At 53.3% G+C, this 21,717-nt stretch overlaps 2 protein-coding genes across 3 annotated transcripts in view; one reads left to right on the forward strand and one right to left on the reverse strand.

Moving 5' to 3' along the window:
* C6H7orf50 (chromosome 6 C7orf50 homolog) overlaps positions 1-21,717 on the forward strand; it is a 148,254-nt gene that overhangs the window by 70,653 nt on the left and 55,884 nt on the right. The window lies entirely within an intron of this gene.
* Positions 144-18,890, reverse strand: GPR146 (G protein-coupled receptor 146). 2 transcript variants are annotated; one of them, XM_025416016.3, is made up of 2 exons: positions 18,800-18,890; positions 144-6,009 (listed from the first exon to the last, which is right to left on the reverse strand). In XM_025416016.3, exon 2 carries the CDS (start codon positions 5,981-5,983, stop codon positions 4,982-4,984), a length of 1,002 nt encoding a protein of 333 aa, XP_025271801.1. In that variant the 5' UTR covers positions 5,984-6,009; positions 18,800-18,890; the 3' UTR covers positions 144-4,981. The 2 variants fall into 2 exon arrangements, with proteins under 2 accessions (XP_025271801.1, XP_025271800.1); XM_025416015.3 differs by lacking the exon at positions 18,800-18,890 and adding an exon at positions 8,810-9,546.

Here is a 21,717-nt window from a genome sequence, read left to right on the forward strand (position 1 = left end):
TGTTAATGGCAGATGGGCCAAAAGAACTTACGAAGTGGTTTTAAATATCAGGAGAAAGGTTGAGAACACAATAGGCACTCAACAAATGCTTTGTACTCAGAACTCCTGTCTCATACACACGCTCAACAGAACAAGACAAATCATAAAGTCTAAACTGCATATTCTTTATTAATATAAAATAGGTATGTTGTATGTTCAAATTCCTTCATTCGTAGAGGACTCATTCACTTCTCAAGTGTATCGAGCACTCACTGTGTACACAGCTCATTGACCTCTTACAGAGGGGTCGGGGGACAGCCCCTCCTATATGGAGCTTCTGGAGCCACCAGGACACTCAATTCTATACTCAGCCCTCAGGATGCAGTCAGCAATTTTTAAATTATTATTCTCAAGGAAGAATAACATTTGTAAGAGTTGTAAGGCTGTCTCTGCTAGCCTTCATGACTGACCTGTGCAGTGGCTTCTGAGTACGGCTCCTCTGCCACTTAGCAGCCAAAGCCTAGGGGCTTGTATGCAGCTGAATGACTACTGGTTGTATTAATGTAATTGTAACGTCAGGAAATAACCAGTTTTATGGTAAGTTCTGTGCCATTTTCTGATCTACATCATATACCCCTGGAAATACACATTTTAAGAATTCCAAAATTGAGTAAGATATATCAAATAATTTAAATTTTAAAATGTGTGGGTTTTTTCTTTAGCAGGTTTTTCTTCATCATTTACATAGAACTTTAGGCCAACGGGTGCAACCACTGGAGCAGATTTAACAGATGAGAAATGAAAAAGTCCCCAAATTTTCCAACTGATTTTAAATTCAAGAATTGGACTTATAATTTAGCTTCTTAATAAATTATTTCAGGCTTATCCTTTATCAAGTGCATTCCATAAAGGAATGTTTGACCTACTGACATCTCTGCCACACGTAACAGTATGTCTGGTTTCCTATGATAAATTTTCTAACCTTCATGAAGTAAACCTAAGGTTGAACTCGCTTTTTGTAATCTTAAGCATGGCAAGATAGATGAGTTTGTGGATTAATAAAAATGTGATCATCTAGAAGTTTTGATAACAGAATTACCTTGGAACGTAAACTTTCACTGGGAGAAATACAGATTGATCAGTTAAAGGGTGTGTGTGTGTGTGCACACACACACACGCACGCGCATATATATATATATGCGTGCATTTACAGTCTACTTTAGCTTTTTCCATTTTTCTCTCAGTTCAAAATTCTTTCAGTTTTTTGTTTTTGTTTTTGTTTGTTTTTTTGGCAACTTGGCAGAAGCACTGGAAGCACCCATACCTGGAAGAGAAATGTCGGGTCACACCAGATTCATCTGAGAATAATTTAGCACAAGAATGTGGATAAACAAACATCAAATGGGGAGTAGGCTCTGCAGCATGTGGGGTTGGTGGCAGAGGTGTCGCCAGCAGGGAGAAGAGTATGGAGGTAAAGACACATTTGTGAGAGTGGAGAGGGTCTCCATTAGAGGTTAAGGGTCTACACAGGAACCCCAGCCTGCCATGGGCCGGTGCTTCACCAGGAAGAGCTGCCAGGCTGCCACATGTCCTTGGGGGCCCTCTGTCACCAGCAACTGTGGGCATTGGGAATGGGGAGGGACCCCTGGCAGGACTCTCTCAGGTCCCCAGTAAGTTGTCAGAAAGAAGCCAGTTTGCAACCAAAGCCACTGAGAAATTACAAACAAATCCATGATTTTAGATCCCTCTCCTGTTTGGGGGACCCCAGCTGGGGTGAGGGACTCAAGGGCTGTGGCAGAGACCTGTGTGCCCCTCAGCTCTGTGCTCTTGGGATTTCCCTCTCTCCTAGGACCTCTTTCTCCTTAAGTAAAGAACAGAGGAGAGAAGCAAGGAAAAGGGACTTTTTATTTGAAGTATCACTGCCACTACAGACGAGCTCACAAGTTGGATCCCATTTCTGGTAATAACGGTGCTGGCTTCTTGACCCAAGAGCCTGGCTGTGCATACTGGACCTTGGCCTGACCCTGGCTCTGGAGCTGCCCACCCACCATGACAGAACTAGAAGCCAAGCAGGAACAGGCATGTTTGAGGTGAGAAGTTCTATGGCAGCAGTGCTAGGGGACTGTGCAGTTGCACTAGTCACTCAGCCAACACCAGGGTTTCCCAGGGGAGCCATGACCTCAGGACTACCCATTGTGCAGCCCACAACTTGAGGAGGGTGGGGGTGGCAGGAGTGGGGAGGGGTCAGGCCTGAGGCTTTCAGGATTTGAAAAGAAACCCCAGCCCATCAGAAGACCTGGAACAGCGGAGGGGACTGTGTCCTTCAGTAGAAATAGCACATTCCTGACAGAAGCAACGTGGAAACTTCTCTCATTCTGCCCTGGATCTACTGGCTAGGAAGTAGATGGGCCCCACAGAACCTGTCCAGAGTTTCACAGCTACCAGGCTCAAGTCACACCAGGGCTCTGGCATCCAGTGTACTTTCATGATTCTGCCCAGGCAGACTCTTAACTCACATCATCCTAAAGGGGATATATTCTGCAGATAAAAAAAACAATGGCAACTAAGTCATAGGCTGAATTTCCCAAGAGACCAGGACCAAATGGAGAGATTTCCCTGAACGGAACGTGGCAAAAAATAGAGCCACACTCTGTTATCCTTGGACCAGACAGGTCAGAACTGAGTTTTCAGGTTGTCACAGGTTAGTATGTTAATATCTCTGATAGGGACTAATATCCAAAATACATAAAGAAACTCAGTAGCAAAATAAAGTCTGATTGCAAAATGGGCACAGAGTCAGAATAGACATTTCTCCAAAGAACACATACAGATGGCCAACATGTACATGAAATGAATGCACTCTGCATCCCTCAGTAGGGAGATCCCCTCACATCTGTTAAGAAGGCCATCAACAAGAAGACAAGAGCTGGTGAGGACATGGAGAAGGGGGAACCTTCAGACGCCACTGGTGGGAATGCAAACTGGTGCAGCCACTCAAACAAGAAGGTTCCTCAGAAGTTAAAAAAAACCAGCTACCCTATGATCCAGTCATCACCCTTGTGAATATTTACTCAGAGGATCCCAAACCACTAACTGAAAAGATGTTTGCAACCTGTGTTCCTGGGGTATCATTCACCATGGCCAAGACACAGGAGCAGACACAGAAGAGGCAGGGGTTGTGTACACATACACATGACACACACCATGGAATATCAGCCACAAGAAGGAATGAAATCTGGCCATTTGCAACAACATGGATGGACTTGGAGGGCACTGGACTAAGTGGATTAAGTCAGAGAAAGACAAACACCTCATGATCTCACGTATAGGGGGGATCTTTCAAAAAACAACCAAAGTCATAGAATCAACAGATTGGTGGTTGTCAGGGGCAGGGGTGTGGCTGGTGGGGGAAATGGGTGAAGAGAGTCAAAAGGTTAAAATAAATAAATAAATACGGTGCATTACTGAGCAATGACCAAAGAAAAAATTTTTTCCTGGGTGCACAACCCTAAAAGCAGGAGGGAGTCACCAAATTACCAATTCCAGCCCAAGCTGTTCTCTGTAACCATCACACTGCAGGAAAACTTAGGTTGAAATATAAACCATATTTTAAGGAATGTGCCTGTTTATAGTTTTCCTTTTAGCAAACAACTTCTGTTGACCTGGATTCTGTATGTGCAGGTGCACACATGCACACACACACAGACAGTTAACAAGCAGCATGGACCGCATACTGTAGGACACTGGGACTGGGGCTGGGCCCCAGGATCACATTCATCTTTCCTCAGAAAAGTGCCCTCGTGCCACTTCAGGTTAGGGTCTGCTACAAATTAATTTGCTGCAGACTTGAGAAACAAATCTCCCTGTTTTTAGAGTTTTGTGGGTTTCAGAGTTGGGAGTTAGGGGCTGCAGGGGTAGGATGTATTGTGAAGCTGGGGTGCAGGTGAACAGATGGTGTGGGAGGCAGGGGGCTTCCGTTGCCACAGTCTTAAAGCACATGTGTACAGGCCACAGTGTGGAGGATCCAGGATTCTGGCTAAGCAGGCAGGTCTTGGGCTCTCCTCCAGTAGCAGCCATGGAGGATCAGACAGGTGTGAGGTGGCTAGGGTGGCCCTATTCTCCACCCTGGATGCCAGACAAGGCTCGGTCTTCCAGGCCTGTCTCCCCCCAGCAGCCCCTTTGAGGTTCTGTGGAAACCGCCCTTTCCTTTCTTCAGTTTACCTTTATTGTTCAGTTTGGTACCCATTTAGGGGGGAGTTGACCTACATGGAAAGAGGTCAGCTAATGTCACCCGTGAGGAGAGCAGGGGTACCAGGTGTGTTGGGCCGGCAAGATGAGAGCCCCGGGCTACTTTATTCTCGCTTAAGACCAGCCACGCTGCTGGCTTTTTCCTGCGGAAACACTTTCATGCCATCTCTGTGTGACACCATGCACCTCTCCTCTCACGCCTCCTCAGGGTGACCCTGCAGTCATGAAGCCCAACCCCATCTGTCCAACACAGGTGCTCTTCTGTGTTGTTTCCTTCATTTTCCATGCTGTTGTGACTTTTCTATCAAACCTCTCTTTTCACAAACAAAAATAAAGTAAGAGAGGAAATCAAGGATTTTAACAAGACCATGTAAATACTGGCTTTTGATTGTCATCACTTCATTCAGGGAACCCAGTGTGGAGGAGGCTGACAGTGTGGACCTAAAGGACCAGGCACACGCTGCCGGCAAAAGCAGGTGGGCCAACTCAGCCTTCTTCACCTAGGCCCCTGCTGCTCTGAACAATGTGGCCTTGGTGGAAGCATGGCCTGTCTGGAACGGCAGAAAACTTGGCGAGAACATGCCTTGTGCTGTCCTTTGTTCTTGCCTCAGTGACCTCCTGGGGAAGACAGTGAGAAAGTGCTGTGCCTCCAGGGCATGCACTGTTGGCCGTCTGTCAGGTGGCTCCGCAGTGGACGTTGACAGTGGCCCCAAGACCGGTGCTCAGAGTGGCCACAATCAGAGGAGTCGGCTCTCTATGCCATCACCTGCTGGACCCCCACTTGGTCTGGGGAGCAGCTCTGGTGCCCACAGTGCATTTTCTTTATCAGTCGCCGGAGTTTGCCGGGGAAGTTTCTGTTGATGTAGCGGTAAAGAAGCGGCATCACAGAGCTACTAGAGAATGCCAAGAATCTTGACACATCCTTAGCAAAGAGCAGAATCCCCAGGTAGCGCCCATCCATGGGCTTCCCCCGCAAGGCAAGCAATGTGTGCGCCAGGAGGGTCAGGTAGTGAGGCGTCCACAGCCCAAACTGTGTGCACACGGTGGCCACCAGAAGCCTGTGCACCGAGGGGTCCAGCCTCCCCGCATCCTGGTCAAGGGGTGTGTCTTCCTTCCGGATCCTCGAGATGAGTGCTAGTGCGTAGAGCACGGCCAGGGTGGGGACCAAGTACCCGATGAACACCATGATGGCATCAGCAGCCTCTGTGTCCTGCATTTTGGAACACTCAACAACCCTGGCCGCCACGTGGCTGCAGATGTAGAATAGCAGGGAAGAGAAGCTGGTGAGCAGGGCCCCACCCCAGACAAAGCCGCACACATGCCTGGTGTTGTAGACGCTGGACATGTAGGTGCGCGGCAGAGCGCGCTCGATGTAGTAGTCGAGGCTGAGCAGGGCTGTGGAGTACATGGTCACCAGGGAGGAGACGTTGAACAGCACCAGCAGTGTGATGTGTGCCTCACTGCTGAAGCCCCACAGGGCCCACCCAGAGGCAGTGGGGCCCAGCAGGTGCACGGGCGCCAGGGCGCTGAGCACCAGGCCCGCCACAGCCATGTTCACAAAGTAGACATCGGGCATGGTCATGCTGTTCTGGTCGTACAGGTTGACCAGGACAAGCAGGGCATTGTAGCCCAGGCCGATGGGGACGCCAATGACCAGGTAGAGCAGAGAGAAGACGGACAGGACCAAGTGGAAGTGCTGGCAGAGGAGCTGGTCCTCCAGGCTGCCTGTGCCATTGAGCGGGCCGCAGCTCCACATGGCGGCAGCGGCGGCAGCGGGCTGGGCTGTGTGGGAGAGAGCAGCAGAAAGTTAGGGGGTGTTCTTGAGCCAGAGCCCCGGGCTTGCAAACCCTCCGAAATGCAGAGGTGGTGCAGGAAGAAAGCCTTGCCCCTTGAACTCTCACAGGAACAGTCAGAGACTATGGGCCTTTTCAAAAATACTCTGTCCTGAGTGTTTTCTGTGAGTGCAAAGGTGCTGTCGTATGGCTGTCTTCAGTCCAACAAGGTCACGATGCTGCAGTCATCTTAACGGCCGTGGCAAGTCTCCCTAAGCCTGTTTCTGAGAGTCTGAACCATGGATGATTTTCCCAAGCTAGTACTGGGGGAGTTGTCCTGGCATGCTTCATGCCTCCTGCAGGGCCCCGGCTTCTCTCCACTGGGAAGGGACACTGCAGGACCTACCCCACTCCCATCATGTCCTTGGCCCTTGAGCCCCAGGGACATGAGGGCCCAGTCCTGACCCTTCCGCCTGGGCTGCGTGGCTTTGAGCAAGTCCTCGTAACTCCCTGCTATTATACCTCTTCCTGAAAGTGGGGTTAGAAAGACAGGTGCCCCTGGGGATGCTGGCAGGTCAGCCAGGGTGGCACCTGGACAGCACTAGGGGCTGGGATGTATACAGACATGGGCCTTCCTATGACAGGGTGACCCTCCATAGCCTCCTGGGTAAGAATAGCAGCCTCTGCCGAGCAGGCAGGCTGCAACCTGGCCCAGACACTTCTTAAAGTGCAAAGAAATTGCTTGCATGCCTTCCACACCTGTCTGTGATCTGGTGGTCAGCCCGCCCTGTCTCTCATGCCACCGAGGCTGCACCATTATGCTGCACCTCCAGCCCCATCAGCAGGCACGGGTACACACATGGGAGCAGATAGACAGGCAGCTAGACAAACTGGCATGTGTGACTGAGGTGTGCCCTGAACTGAGCTGAGAGAGCATAAGGTGCTAAGCTGACTGGTAGGAGGCTGGAAGTGGGGGTGGGTGCCACAGGCTGAGATACTCATACCTTTGTCTCCACAGGGCCATCACAGTCCCAGTGAGGGCACATCCGTGAGAACCCTCATGTAGCCTGGGGTTCCTCAGGGAGGAGGGCATGCTCCCATTGGGGAGCTCCACCCTGCCAAGGTGTCCAGGCCAAGAGAGACAGTCAGGGGTGGGCCACTGGCCCTAGTATCCCCACCCAGCCTGAGAGGCAGCGCCCAGGCGGAATGCAACCAAGTGGCCTGTGTCCTAGCGCATGGGAGGCCTGGGTACACAGCTGGCCATGAGAACCCATAATGTGAAGAAAAAACACCGTTCACAAATGTCAATTCTTTGGAGGAAAACCTTACATTCAGAACATAGTTTGGTCCAACCTGATCTTCCACTCTTACAATAAGAAATTCTCTTGGGCAAGCACACGCAAAGCAAACATTTGTTTCCCAGGCTTTGGACAGGGATCTGCCAGCCCTGCTGCCCATGACAGGGCTCGGAGGTCTGGCCCTGCTGCTGTGCTGGCCGGAGCCTGGCGTGGGAACAAGGGGGTGACATCGAGAAAGAGCAGTGTGACCCACTGGTCTGCCTTGCCCTGCCACACCTGGACCACAGGGGCTGCAGGACAGTTAGCACTGAACAAAATGAAGGGAGGTTGGGGCCCTCACAGCAGGACTGTATCTGCATTCAAGCCCAGCATCATCAGACTACCATGGGCAAGTGGGCCATGCAGACATCAGGGACATCGAGTCAGCAGGGATGTTCTGCAATCTTCATAAATGCCACCCAGCAGCCTGAGATGATGTATGTCATGTGTCAGACGGTAGCGATGTCCAGGGTCAGGCTCGGCGCAGGGCTGGCCGGGCTCTGCCCACACGTATTGGTTACATTACTTTTAGAAGTGTTTACTGTCATCCATAGCATGGGCTAAAATCTAGGTCCTAAAATCTAGACAGTGCTCCTCAGCCTCTAGCCCTGGTGGGTGCTCTGCACCCCAGTGGCTGGATTCTGGGGGGAAAGGTGGGAGCCCCAGGTGGATGGCATGCTCCTGGAACACCTGTGGGTCAACAGCCAAGGCACTGGTTCCTGCAGGAAGCTGGGGACGGGGTCCCTTTTATGTCCTCTTTTAGCTGATTACATGGCCAGTTTCTGCTCTCCTTCTTCCTGAATGCCTACAGAGCTGGCTGTGGATGTTTAAATGTGGCCTCCATGCTGAACTATGGCTCTGACAGTAACCTGGGGGCGGGGGTGCAGTGCGCAGGAGCCCATGGCTGCAGAGAGCTTGTCCGCCAAACTTCATGGGCCTCGGGCCTCAGGAAACTGTACATTCTTATGGCCACTGTGGACATCTTCCATCCCAGAGCATCTGTCTGTGCTGTGACCAGCCCACAGTCAGACCCTTCTGGTCAGGCCCTGCCAGGTTCACGTCCTGCACAAGTACCTGTAGGGTCAGCCTGAGATGTCCCACCTACTCTCACATCCAAGTCCCTTTCTTTCCTCATAAGAGGACAAAGACCTGTCCCAGAAAAGGGGAACTGCAGCCCCAGAAAAGGAAGGGCCCTCCACCATCATTAGGACAGGCGTTGGCTCAAGTGGGGTGCTGGCCAGCAAGAAAGGTTGGCACGCACTCTGTGCCCAGGCCAGGACCCCAGGATCACACTCCTCCTTAGGCCCTGTCACTACCCTCCTCTTTCCCTTGCCACTGTCTGCCGCATGTTCCCTCCGCTTTCCCTGGCCACAGCCTGCCGCATGTCCCCCGGGGCCCCATCCATGTCCCCTTACTGTCCCCTGGTATAGCCCTGGAGTGGCCTGCAGCAGTGCCGAGCCTCAGGCTGCTTACCTTTATCCCAAGCCCCACACTTCTCTGTGCCTGGACCGCAGACTCTGTCCGTAAGCAACACTGAAGCACAAACGCCAGAGAGGATCCTGTGTTTCTCTGCAAACCACCCCCACCCCCCACCTTGTGTGCTTATCAGCGGCAGCCGCACGGCGCTGGCTTCCTGCGCGGGTGCGTGTGTGCAGTTAGTGCCCGGTGTGGAAGCACACCACTTGTTTTCCTCCAGTAAATCGCTCAGTTTCTGCCTCCCTTGGCAGGCACCGTGGCCCCTCCCTCTCTCTGTTTACAGCCAGTTTCACAGAACCAGGCTTGTGCCTGGAAGGGCCAGCACCGTCGGATCAGGCTCCTGTCCTGTCGCTCTGGTTCCTTACTGTCTGCACCCCAGGCCTGCACCCAGTGACTGCCCAGGGTCCATGTGGCTGTTGCAAACACTCAGGGTGCAGAGCATGTGCACTTACGAGTTCCCCTTTTCCCTTGAGCAAGGAAACGGAGTGGCCACCGAGGACAGCACTATGGGCCTCGTGGAGTCTCCGTGGAGAGGAGCTGTGGCTGCTCACCCTGGAACCTGGGCAGTGAGGGCTGGGCATAGCCTCAGCGCCGGCAGGAAGGAAGGCGGGTATCTTCCTGGGGTCACTGGCCACGGTGGAGCTGCCGGCTTGTGTGCTGCTGGCTGTGTCCCCCCAGCCAAGGGCTCAGGAAGCCACTGCCCTGCTGCCCATGGCTGCCTCCTGGGGCCGCGGGAAGGACAGCTGGCAAGCGGCCGTGCTGGGCTAAGGGTGGCTCCATTCTTAGGAAATCATCACGTGGAGCACAGTCTGTTTAGAATTTCCTTCCTAGTTCTCGTGCTTGTGTGGCCCTGGCTCGCGCTTTGGAGAGGGGCTGTCCCTGTGTGCCTTAACTGGGCTGATCTGTGGAGAGCAGGAGGTGACCATCAGTGCTGGGTCTTTGACTGAAACAGGCATGAGTTTCTATTTGCTGACAGCTAGTAAATACAGAATTTATCAACTTTATGTCTTAAGCCAGAGTTCAATTCTGTGTGTAGTTCTGCGTCTCAAGTACCAGGATGATCATGATTCCAGACACAAACTGGTCACTTTGTCAGCCTGACGATGACAAGCTTTACACTTTTGTTCGAGCATTCTTCTGGGGAGGCCAGTGATTGGTGTGTGGTGTGAGCATTCATTTCTGTCTGCAGGAGGACAGGGCTGAGGGGCAGGGGGCCAGGCATAGGTCAGCCAAGTGCCTGCCCCAAGAAGAGCTCACCCACATCCTGTGCAAACAGAACACGAGTCCCTGTGAGCACCAGGGGTGGAGCTAGCCGAGCCCAGGGCTGTGGGCACATGGCACAGGTGGATGGGAAGTACTCAGGACAGCACCCCCAGAATTGCCATGTGTAAGCAGGTCTGGCATGAGTGCCAAGCGGTGGTCCTGTCTAAACCCGAGTCATAGGGCAGCTGTTAAAGCACAGCAGCTGGGTCCAGCAGCTGCTGACTCAGCACAGCTGAGGTGTTTCAGAGAACACGGGTGGGGCGGGGGCGCTGCTGGACACTCTGCACCTGGGAACCAGGCAGATGCCCCCGAACCCCCAAGCCTGCCCTCCTGGCCACAGAGGGCCTCTAGTGGGGGCTGGCCCAGGCCTGCCTTTCTCTGGTTCCCATTTCCTTGCGGTGACTCCACTTCCCTTTTGTGCACTCTGGTTCTGCAAGTCCAGGAACCTGGGAACAGAGACTTCCCCTCAGGCCATCTGGGGAGGAGGTGGACCTGGGAACAATGGTTTGGCTCCCTCTCTCCCCCGAGGCCTCAGACCACCTTTCCAACTCCTGAGAAAGAGGAACTTGGAGCACAGCCGGGGGAGGCGGGTGGTTCCAGGAAGGCTCTCTCTCCAGGGCCACGCTGGGCCAGCACTCAGCAGGGCCCGACTCCCTGCTCCACCCATTCTCAATTGGAAATCTGCCACATTCTTCCCAAAAGGCAGGATGGATAATTTAGCTTTCAGGGCCCTGTCACCTGCTGTGCCCCTTGACTGAAGGGGTCAGGGTCATTGAGGACCCCAGTGGGCTTCTTATCCAGGCTGGCCTTACAAGCAGGCTGGGCCTGTCTCCACACCTCCTCCCTAGGACCCCTAGGCCCCTCCTTGACAGAGTTCCCTGCTGCCTCCCTGGCTCCTAGGCCTGCCTCCTTTTCCATGCACCCTAGAGCCCTTTCTAAAAGGGTCTGTTGGCAGAGCTGCCTGGCCCGCCTGCCTTTCCTGCCCCACTTTCTCCCACCTGACCAGCTTGCTCGGTGCAGCTCCTCTGCCCTTCTCTACTGGGCCTGCCTCCAGCTTCTTGATGCCAGACTTACTACTGCCTTTCACACTTCCCAAAACCTCCCCCAAAATTCCTTTGGGACTGACTCCCCCATGACATCCACACAGGTCGCGTGTCAGCACCCACAGCAATGGCTGTGCTCACAGGCCTGCAGCAGACAGGACTGTACCTGGGGCCCCCATGGATTCCCACTCCTGCCAGCCCACTGTCTCACCTCAGCTGGGTGCTGATCTGTTCCTGAACCTCTCCCTTCCTGGTTGGGGTCCCAGCCTTTTCCCAGGGTAGCTGATCCAGACTGGAACTCCGTGGGGACCCAGGAACACACGAATAACTGAATGTCTTCCCAGAGCACTCTCCTCTCCACCCTAGATCTCCATGGGGAGAAGGAACCCACCCACCCTCGAGACCCTTGCCAAGATGGGTCTGTGGTTGCTTCTCCCGTGGAGTCTGTGTGCAGTGTGCTCTCTGGCAAGCCAGGACTGCCAGTCAGTCCAGGTCCACAGAGCAAAGACACCGCCAGCACACGTAGGTGCATCCACAAGAACAGCAGCAGTAGGAGCACGGGGCCCCATCCTCTGTGTGGCCGGACATGGGCCTGAAGCGGGATGTGGCCCCAGGCCTCCGTGGTGACAGAGTGGCAGCCCAGCCCCCGGCCGGGGGGAGAGGCTGCAGGAGTGCCATGCAAGGTCAGGTTGGCTTGCTCCTTACAGGCACTGGGCATCTTGACTGAGCAAGGACAGGGAGGAAGCTCTGCAGGCCAGGGACCCTGTACCTGCTTAGAGTTGTCCAAGACAGAGTCCCTTGTAACTTTCTTCTGGCTTTTTCCATAAAGGTGACTCACATACTCTACCTTTCTTAGGGCTTTTTGTGTGTTTGTTTTGTTTTCTAATTACACTCAAATAGAAGAAAGCCCCTATATCATGACAACAGGGCTGGCCTTTTAAGAGCCTGCTCCCTTTCCGGATCCTGTTCCCTTGAGATGGTGAGGCCATTACAGCTTCGGGGCAGCAGGGTTCCAGGCCTTTGGGCTGGCAGGTGCCCGAGGGAGGAAAGCATATGAGAGGCCAGCCTGGTGGAAGCAGGGAGTAGCTGCACCCTGGGCCAGGTCAGAGTGAACAGCAGCCCCAAGCCCCCTGCCCCAGGCGAGCCCTCAGCCAACTCAGATCATTACCATGTATGCTTCTGCAGCTGCACAGCACCCCTTTTTTCAAGCCTGGAAGCATGCACATCCCAGAGAAGGCAGCCTCCAGACAGTCCAGAGGTTCAAAATGACATTCTCTTCCAGAAAAGCCTGAGGGGACCTAAGAGCTGAGCTGATGTCCCATGCATGAGGCTGGCTGTGCGGTGGGAAGTCTTTAGAGGGAACAAAGTTGTGGTCATTTCTTCTCCAGTCTGGAGGGGTCACCTCTTGGGCCCCAGCAGCCCTACCCTTTAGAGGAGAGGAAGGCTGAGGTTCACAAGGACAGAGTCACATGGTCACAACAGGCATCCATTTGTGCACTTGGTGTCACAGCACTGCTATGCGGGCGTCTGCTGGCTCAAGGGGTGACCTGAGGCCACCCTGTCAGAAGGGCACAGTGCAATAGCTGCCTCCCACAGGTAGGGAAGACCCAGTTAGTGCTGGCCGAGGACGGAATGAGAGGCCAGTGGACATGCAGGTGGCTGTTTTGTCCAAGTGTCCACTAGGAGTCCCCCAGGGCATGGAGCCCTTGTGGGGTACTGTGCCCCATCTTGGTTTCTGGGGACTTCATGGTTTCCAGGCCCTCTTTCTCCCTACATCCCCAGCTAGGGCCTGTGTGTCCTCAGTTGGGCAACAGACATTCATTACAAATAATCTTACGTGTAAAAGAAAAGCCATTTTCTTGAAAGATCTCCTCTGCGCTTCAATAATTATATTTCAAGAAAATGCTTTCTTAGATCTGACAATTTCCAACTCTAGGAGCTTTCTCAGCCACCTCCTGGTCATGCCATGCTCCCCTTGCGTTGGGTCTGAAGGCTCTTTGGTGGGGTTATGGGCTCACCACCTGAGTGAGGACAGGCTGTGTGCCATAGGCTGGAGGTATAGAGCAGTTGGAGAAGGCTGACAGAAGGGAACCCCCAGGATGTCTGACTTGCTGACCTGTGGGTCCTGATGGAAGAGGGCCTCCGGTGGTGGCAGAGCAGGTCTGGCACTAGCCCGAGCACCCCTGTGGGCAGCTGCCCTTGCTGGCTTGGAACTCCGTGGATGCACCCTCAGCTCTGGGCCCTGAGCTAGTACTTTTGGGCTCTTGGGTTTCTTCCCTTTTGGTAACGGCAACCCCCTGAGCCTGCCACATCTGTAGGAGTCACTCAGATAGCCTTGAGACCCTGATACACGAGCAGCACAGGCCTGGGGAGACATGCCATAGCACTGGTGGCTGACTAGTGAATCAGCATACTAGACAGAAAGAGGCCTGCGGGCCACAGGTATACAGTGGAGACCTATTGGTGGGAGGCCAGGCCACAAGGAAGATGAGCAACATAGGCCATGCTGCTGCTCAGCAGCCTGACGAGCCCTGAAAAACCAGTAGGGGCCAAGCATCAGAAGCAGCAGGGTGGTGCCTGCAGTGGCAGAAGCCAGGTGCCGGGGATGGAGAGGGACAGGTGCATCCCAGGACCCTGGTGCAGCAAGCGTGCATGACACAGGATGGCACTCATCCTAAACAGCTCTGCTTTGGGGAAGCGGCTCTGATTTCAAGCACTGCCTTGAACCCTGGCCTACCTCAGTCTACCCTACATGGGAGAACTTTGAAATAGGGCCTCCACAGTGAAGGAGGCTGCTTATACGAAAACTTACGCCTCCTAGTGACCTGTGAACTGGCATAGCAGGCTGCCAGGACAGGCACACATGCCCAGACTTCTGTGGAATGTTCACCTAGTTGAAAATTCGGTCTCAGAGTCCCCTGCCCAGACTAATGCCCAGGCTCAATGCTTACCCGCTGGGTGGTGCTGTTTAGGCAGGTAAAATACTACCTCAGTTTCCCCAGCTTAGGAGACTTTCATGTGACTACTGGGGGGTTAGGTGGATCCAGCTCTGTAGAGCATGGCATGGTGGGCCTCAGCGAGTCCCTGGTGAGGGGACAAGGAAGGTGCAGTTCTGTCCCCTCCTTCCCACACACAGTGAATGCACAGAAAGCTGGTGTATGAACTCCTGCCCAGAATCTGTCACCTGACACATGGGAAGAGGACACAGGAAGGGAGGTATGAGGCCCTGAGCAATAGTCACAAGCCTAGTGCAGGCTGTTGGGGGAAGGGTGGAGCAGGCTCCAGACCCGCCATGCGCACAGACCATCCCATCACAGAGGCTTCATGGTCCAGGTTAGAGCTTTGTAACAGCACAGACCGTGCATTTCCTGGTGCTGCACTCATATGAAATCGGGGTGTGAATGTGTGCTTCCCTTGCTTGTGTTCACAGCACTCATGGGGGGTGGGGCAGCTCTGGTCCAGTTCGTTTCTGGTCTTAACTCAGGAGGATTCAGGGAGTGCTCTCCACAGTGACACTCCTCTTCTTGGCTGGGGCAAGGCCCATGCTCCAGTTAGGCTGCCTGTCAGAAGCATTTTGAGGCGGGACATTGGTGGCTTTCTTTCTGTGCCTTTTCAAAAAAGAGTCCAGAATGGTATAAACCAGCCCTTGATTCAAAGGGCATGTCTGTCAGCAATGAAAGTGAACTTTGCTAAACTCTAGGGCTAAGGTAAATAGTGATTTCTGTGGAGCAGGATGCCAGGAGTGGGTCAGAGCAGCAGCCTTGGGGGCGGTGATGGTGGACTGCAGGGACTCAGAAGCAGGCTGCTGCTGGGCTGGGTGGGGGTCATGCCTCCTGGGAGTCCTGCATGTGTGTATGCATTCGTGCGTGTGTGCATAGGCATGTACACGTGCAGAGCCTGCAGAGATGAAAAGCCAGCAAAGAGAAATCAGCCTGTTCCAAGACAGCTAAGCTGGTTTCACTAAAACCTTACCCTTATTTCCTTGCTCTGTTAATCAGGAAATCCTGTCCTCTGGTGTTGGGGGCCCACTGGTGCTGGGCCTCCTGCCCACACTGGGGCAGGGGTGGAGGGGTACACACACCAATCCCTTGCCTAGACTGCCTAGACTTCCTTGATTCCCCTGTTCACGTAACAGGTACTAACACCCCTGAAGTTTTCTTTTGACAGCAGCACCTTAGGGAGCCCTCCCTGACTGCTATCCCCACCCCACTCCCTCCAGCCAGTCCTGCTGCAGCTCTCTGTTTGACACCTGCTGAGAGCTTTCTGAATGGGGGGACGGTGCCTCTTGATTCCTGCCAGAAGCCTGGCTAGAGAGGAGGATTATTAGGTCCTCTCAGAGGCTGTTCCCCAAGGTGAGCAGTAGACCCTATGTAGTACAACGGGTAGCAGAGAGAGTGGGAGTGCCTCTTGTTGCTGGGAGGTCTGGGTGTGGGCACGGGGCTGTGAGGCCCAGGAAGTGTACCCTAAGTGGGCAGACACCTCAGCCTGGCTGACGGTCCCGTGGGTTGTTTCTGTTTGACGTAGACCCACTGTGCACCATGAGACTCAACTTCAGATGAATGTTCTAGAACAATCAAAATACTTTGAAAATGACTCCTGAATGTTTATTTCCTTTTGTAATAATGGGCAGAGACTTTAGCTACAATTAACATCCAGCTGGTAGGAGCCAGACACTCCGGAAAGGCTGGTGTTTTCATAGGTTTTTCAATGTAGAGAGCTTACGCATACTGATTCCTATCACAAACGCTGTGCCTTCCTGGGGTGTGATAAGAAACTGTTCGTTATACAGATGGGTTGTTTTGATTTTTATAGCTTTTTGCTTTTTACGGTTCTAAATTGCAGAGTAGTGAGTGAGCCAGGCAACCTGGCTCAGATGCATAAACAAAGAGCTGCCTCTCTTTCTCTGTAGAAGAGAACAGGCATGTTTGCTGGCTCAGGAAGGACTGTGGGGCCTGAGACCAAGCAGCCAGGTTTGGGCCAGCAGGGCGCCTGTGCCAGGCCACTGGCTTCCTTTCCCTGGAAGGAGATGGGACACACGTTCTTTTGTCAACGGAGCACTAGTTACTTGGGCTTTTTTGTTCCCTGACTAACTTGGTTTGAGGCTAATGCTCTCCTTCCAGGCACACAGGGCCAGGGGAAAACAGAAATGAAAAGAGACTCACTCGGAAATTCAAGGGGCTGAGGACAGATGAGGTCTCCATTTCAGACTGGGCAGGCCTGGCACACCAGCAGGGCTCCCTGATCTCTCCCACCCTTTAGCTAGGTGTGCTCTTGCCTGAGGGGTATGGGGCACTCAGGGCCGCTGATCTTATCAGCGCCTGAGGTCCTTTCCCAGAGAGGAACCACTGGTTATTTTTACTCGTCACAGTTGCCTCCTCCATTTGCTGGGTTCTAATTAAAAGTGGCAGCCCCTGGGCACACCCCACTGGCATGTATGGGTAGGAAAGGGACCCAGGGTGGGTCTGCTAGGGTAGGCATAGGACACCTAGCCCATCTCAAACTGTCCTGCAATGGGAGGGATGTTGTGTTTGCAAGTAGAGGCTCCCAGGGGACTGAACTCTAACCCTAGCACCATGACATTTTGGTATCTCAAATTCGAGAGAAGATCAACCTTTTTCTTACCTAGACTGAGTCCCCTGCCTGGGTGGTATTTTGCATCCTAGGCCTGTGAGACCCTTGTGGGCAGATGCTGCCAGGTTATACAAGTGGCTTTAGCCTTAGAGCCAGGAGCAAGCAAGGGGAGATAACAGGAAACACCATTTAAGGAAGAAGGGGCATGATTTGTCATGTGCCCTAATTAATGCAGAGGCCCCAATTCTCTGTACTCACCCCCACCTCCTGCCACCCCTAAGACACTAACTACCCTGGTATGTTGTTGGGTCACTGAAGGCCAAGTGGCAGTTATGTTTTCAGGATTCCAAATGACATCCGAGGGATGTGAGATATATGCAGCTGTCCCAGGAGTCCTCTCCCCACCCTACCTCATCCCAGGAGGCAGCAGGGCCCTCTTGCCATCAGTAAGTCACACAAGCATATTTCCCAGCAGTGATCTCTGCAAGTATGTCACTTTCTCATTATATAATAGGTATAATCAGTCTTTCCATCCCAACCTAAAAGTCTGTATGACCCACATTAGGTGGATATACCTTGCCTTTCATCAGCCTACCATGGGCTTTGAGTTACAGGGACACCAGTTCAGCGTTGACATTTGAGTTCTGCCCTAAAGCTGTGTTCTTCCATCCTCAGGGTATTTCCAAATTTACTAGAGAGGCAGGACACAACATGGTCAAAAAGCTGTGTGTGGCCCTGGGTGACAGGCTCACCGCCCCAGCTTCCTGTAAGTGAGGGGCCTGATAAACACTTATCTGGAGGCCTGCTTCATTCAGGACGATAGTAAAGGTTCTGGTTTGGAGAGCCAAGCCCTACAGCAGCTCCCTCAGGAGCTGTGCTGTGCATCCTGGAGAGTGGCTGTACACTAGATGTGATTGTCACTCAGCAGCACCCCCGCTAGACAGAGTCAGGACAATGGAGGATCTGGTCACCATTATGCATGAGCAGCCTAGAAACATGGTCAGAGCCATTCTCCTCACACTCTTGTATTTGTAGAGGTCCATGAAGCCAGCTTCTGGCCTTTTGCAATTGAATGCTAACCTCTGCTAGGAGGTTAGGAGCTGCTCAGCTGAAATATGGAGCTGGTTACTTAGAGCTGGAGGACACCTCCAGGAATGGGGGAGATCAGAGGGGTGAATGGTATTCTCCACATCAAATGGACGAGTGCCCTCAGGCTCTCCACCTCGGGACAGGGCAAAGACTAGTCAGGTGATGACAGCAGAGGAGTGCCTGGCTTAGAGAACAGAGGTAAGCTGTTTAGCTTGCTTGATTCCTGTTGTTAGCAGATGGGGTGTTCAAAGGCTGGGGTCCCTGCCTTCCTATGATGGAGCCTTTCCATGAACAGGGAATTTTACGTGTTATCAAGTATCTAAAACACTTAACAGACTTGCTGATTACATTTAGATGTAGTTCCAGAACTTAACTAAAAATTGTGTAATCATAAGGAGGAAAGCTATACGGGAGCTGACCCAGGAGAACTTGGTCAGCCTCCTTTCCCTCCACCACCCTCCCCCCTGCCCTGCCCCGCCTGCAGGACATGTGAGGAACCTTCAGTGGTGCTGAACCACATGCCCCTCCACAGGTTAATGACCGCAGGGCAGCGACGGCCCAGTCAGCGCACAGCGGCAGGTTGGCCCCAGACTCGGGACAGTGTCCCTGCCCCGCAAGGGGACAGCACCCCCAAGCTTTGGGGGACAACGCCCCTACCTCTAGGGGACAGTGCCCCCAAACCTCCAGGGGACAGTGCCCCTACTCCCCCAGAGGACAGCGCCCCTACCCCCCAGGGGATAGCACTCCCAAGCCTCCAGGGGACAGGACAGCGCCCCTACCCCCCCAGGGGACAGCACCCCAAACCTCCGGGGGACAGGACAGCACCCCCAAGCCAAGGGAGGGCAGGACAGCGCCCGCACCGCTCAAGAGGACAGCGCCAGGGCGGGGCCGAGGCACCCGAGAGTCGGTGCGCTCACCGGCCGTGCGTGGCCGTGGCCGCCGCAACCCGGGGCTCGCTCCCCGCGCGGGCCCAGACCCCGAGAGTGGCCGCCGACCCACCCCGCGTTCCGCGCCCACTCACCAGCTCGCTGGGCCGCGGGCCGCGCAGTCGCAGCGGGGCGGGCAGCTCAGGGCTCCGAGGAGGCGGCGGGGCTCACGGCGCGCACGCCGCGCGGGCCTGTGTACACACGTGACCGCCGCCGGCCCGCCCCCCGCCCGGGTCCGCCCCCGGACCGCACTCCACCGCTCGGGCGGGGCGGCGCGCGTTCCCTGACCCCAGGTCAGCCGCGTGCCGCGTGCCGGCTGCAGACCCCGGGCGCCCTCTCGGGCTCCCTGAAGCGCTGGTGCTGACTGCTGAGTCAGAAGGCTCCCTAATCTGCAGGGGACAGGCCTCCCCCCCGCCCCCAGGTTGTGATCTGGTCCTTTCGGTGCACCTGCTCCTCCTCCGGCGGGCGCTGCTCCGAATTCACCCGTTACTTCCCAGTTTTAGGAATGATTTTGTCCACGGAGCTGGCTGCAGGAAAACCACTGAAAGATAGTGCATTGTGCGCAGCCTCGTTAATTTGGTGGCTGTTGTTAGTCCAAAGAACAAGATGATTTACCCCGCTGTACTTCTTACGGCGTACTGATACACTCAGCGGCACATTCTGGCCCAGGGGCTGAGAACATTTCTTTCTGAATATCAAAGCATGCAGGTTGCAGAACTGAACAGAGATCTGCTGTGTGACAACACAGGAGGATAGCAACCAAGACGGGTGCTGAGCATCACAGTGCTGCTTGTTTGCTTAGGGCTCCGCCTTGGGCCCTCCCCCTTCACAGGATAGCTTCTTGACCCCTGGTGAGGGAGGGAAGTGGGGAATCAGCTGTGGGGCTTTAGACTCTGATGGGTAGAAGGGCTCAGCAGAACCCCATTCTCTGTCCAAGTCACTTATAGATACCTTGGGCCCCACCACCCGCTTGGCCCTGTTGTCATTTCTTCACCTTGCTTCTCAGCCCAGCACCAGAAGTGGGTTTATAGAAGTGGGTATCGAGCCACAGGCCACATGTGCCCTGAGGCCTGGACCAGGCACAGTCAGGCAGCACCTCTCAGCTAGGGGAGCCTTACTCTGCCAGCTTCTGTTTGAAGCACCCACAACAGTCTGTTGAGGTATTTACAGTCACATTTCATCACGTCTAAGACAACATTAATACTACATATGCCATTGCTTTGTGAACCCCTAGAAAGAAAACAATTTGCCAATTAAATTCTGACTCCATCAATTACAAGACTCATCCTGACTTTAGAGATGTTAGAATGGGAGAGAAAATGTGTCTTAGCAGTAATGAAATATAGTACTCTCATTTTAAGTTGCATCGAGGCTCAGAAAGCTTAAGCAACTTGCCCAAGGTCACACAGCAGATGGTGGGGTCAGGATTTGGACCCAGTCTGCCCAAGTAAAGTGTTCTGTCCAGTGTCTGGGTGGCCTTAACAGACAGAGTTTCTGCTCAGAGTCCCCGGAATGCCAGGTCTAATGAGATCTGTCCACAGGATGCTCAGTGGCCCAGAAGAACGGCTGCTTGTAACTGGGGTTAGCTGACATTCAGTTCCATCAAAGCCACTTGGCGCTCAGGTCACCTATATTGCCTTCTCTGCAAAGAAAGACTTCCCCAAGTGGGCAAACAGGGTCAGGAAGAATGGCAGAGTCTGTGTGATCTTCAAAGTAAGCCCACCCTTCAGCTGAGCCAAGATCAGCATTTTAGAGCTGGGGAACATAAATACGTTCCAGAACACTATAGCCTTGTAGCTTGCTGCTAGCTACTCCCCAACCGTTCAGGCCGATTTCCGTGGAAGAGCCAGATATCTGTGAGGACACAGCACCATCCTGGGCTGTGTGAGTTGGATCTGAATCCTGGGTTTCTGAACGCATCATGCTCAGATGTCACTTTGTGAAAACCACCTGGAGTTGCCCTGCCCTGGATTGCTAGTGAGGGTTCCTGAGGGCTAGGAGTTATGGGCCCCTGGGCCCCAGGGCTGTGCCTTTGTGGCTGCATTGGCTTCAGTCACAAGGCTGGTGCCCTAATTGTGCACCGCACTTTGCAGTGAAAAGGGAGACTCCGGCCCAGTTTTCTGCTGAGATCACGGAGATGCCTCTCCCTGGATTACAGAAACATCACAATGGCCCTTTGCTTCACACAGTCTGGAGACTTGGCAAGACTTCCTGGTCATTCTGGAGTGGCAGTCGATAAGAAAAGCTGCATTCCACACTGAGGGACTCTGGACTGCTGGTTGGGAACTCAAGAGTAGCCTGCTACCCAGAGTCTGTTTGCATGTGGTCATTCTCTTGTGGGCTAGGGACAATGATGTGAAGGATTTCCACTGCCCTAACCTCCCTGAACAGGCAGGGTCGTCTTCCTGTGGAAGGTTGTTATGTGCTGACACTACCTTTGATCCTGGGTGATGCGTTGATCAGGGACAAGGAATATTCCTGTGAGTCTGGTTTAGAGGAAGGTTTCATATCTTGACTTCTATGTGGTCCTATTGATGTAAGTTCATGTTTTTCAGGGCTCCAGTAGATTGTAGTAGATGTTGCTAAGGCACTGTGGAGGGCTTGGTAAGAGACCAAGTCCCACCTTAGAAAAGCCTGTAGGGTAGATGGGAAGCATGTGGCTGACGTCTGGCTGTTGGTTCAGGGCTGGGCCACTGGTTTCTGTGTTGTCATCACAGACGTACATGCCTACAAAGTCAGAGAACAGCTTGGCATCTCATCGGACTCATCCAATCAAACTTTTCTGCTCCAATTTTAGCTAGGAACTCACACAATTAACTGCTTCCACAGAACAGTTAATAAAAACACTCTGTTTCTTAGGAAAAGCTATTTATTCTTTGTAGTTACATATTTTTCATTTATATAATCTTATCTGTCTATATTTTGTACTATGCAAGTACACACAAATACATGTAATGTTAATCCTAAAAACAGAACAGCCAGTTACTTTACCAGAAAAGTAGTTCATTCTTTA

This window comes from Canis lupus, chromosome 6 (assembly GCF_003254725.2).
Source record: "Canis lupus dingo isolate Sandy chromosome 6, ASM325472v2, whole genome shotgun sequence".
NCBI lineage: Eukaryota > Metazoa > Chordata > Mammalia > Carnivora > Canidae > Canis > Canis lupus.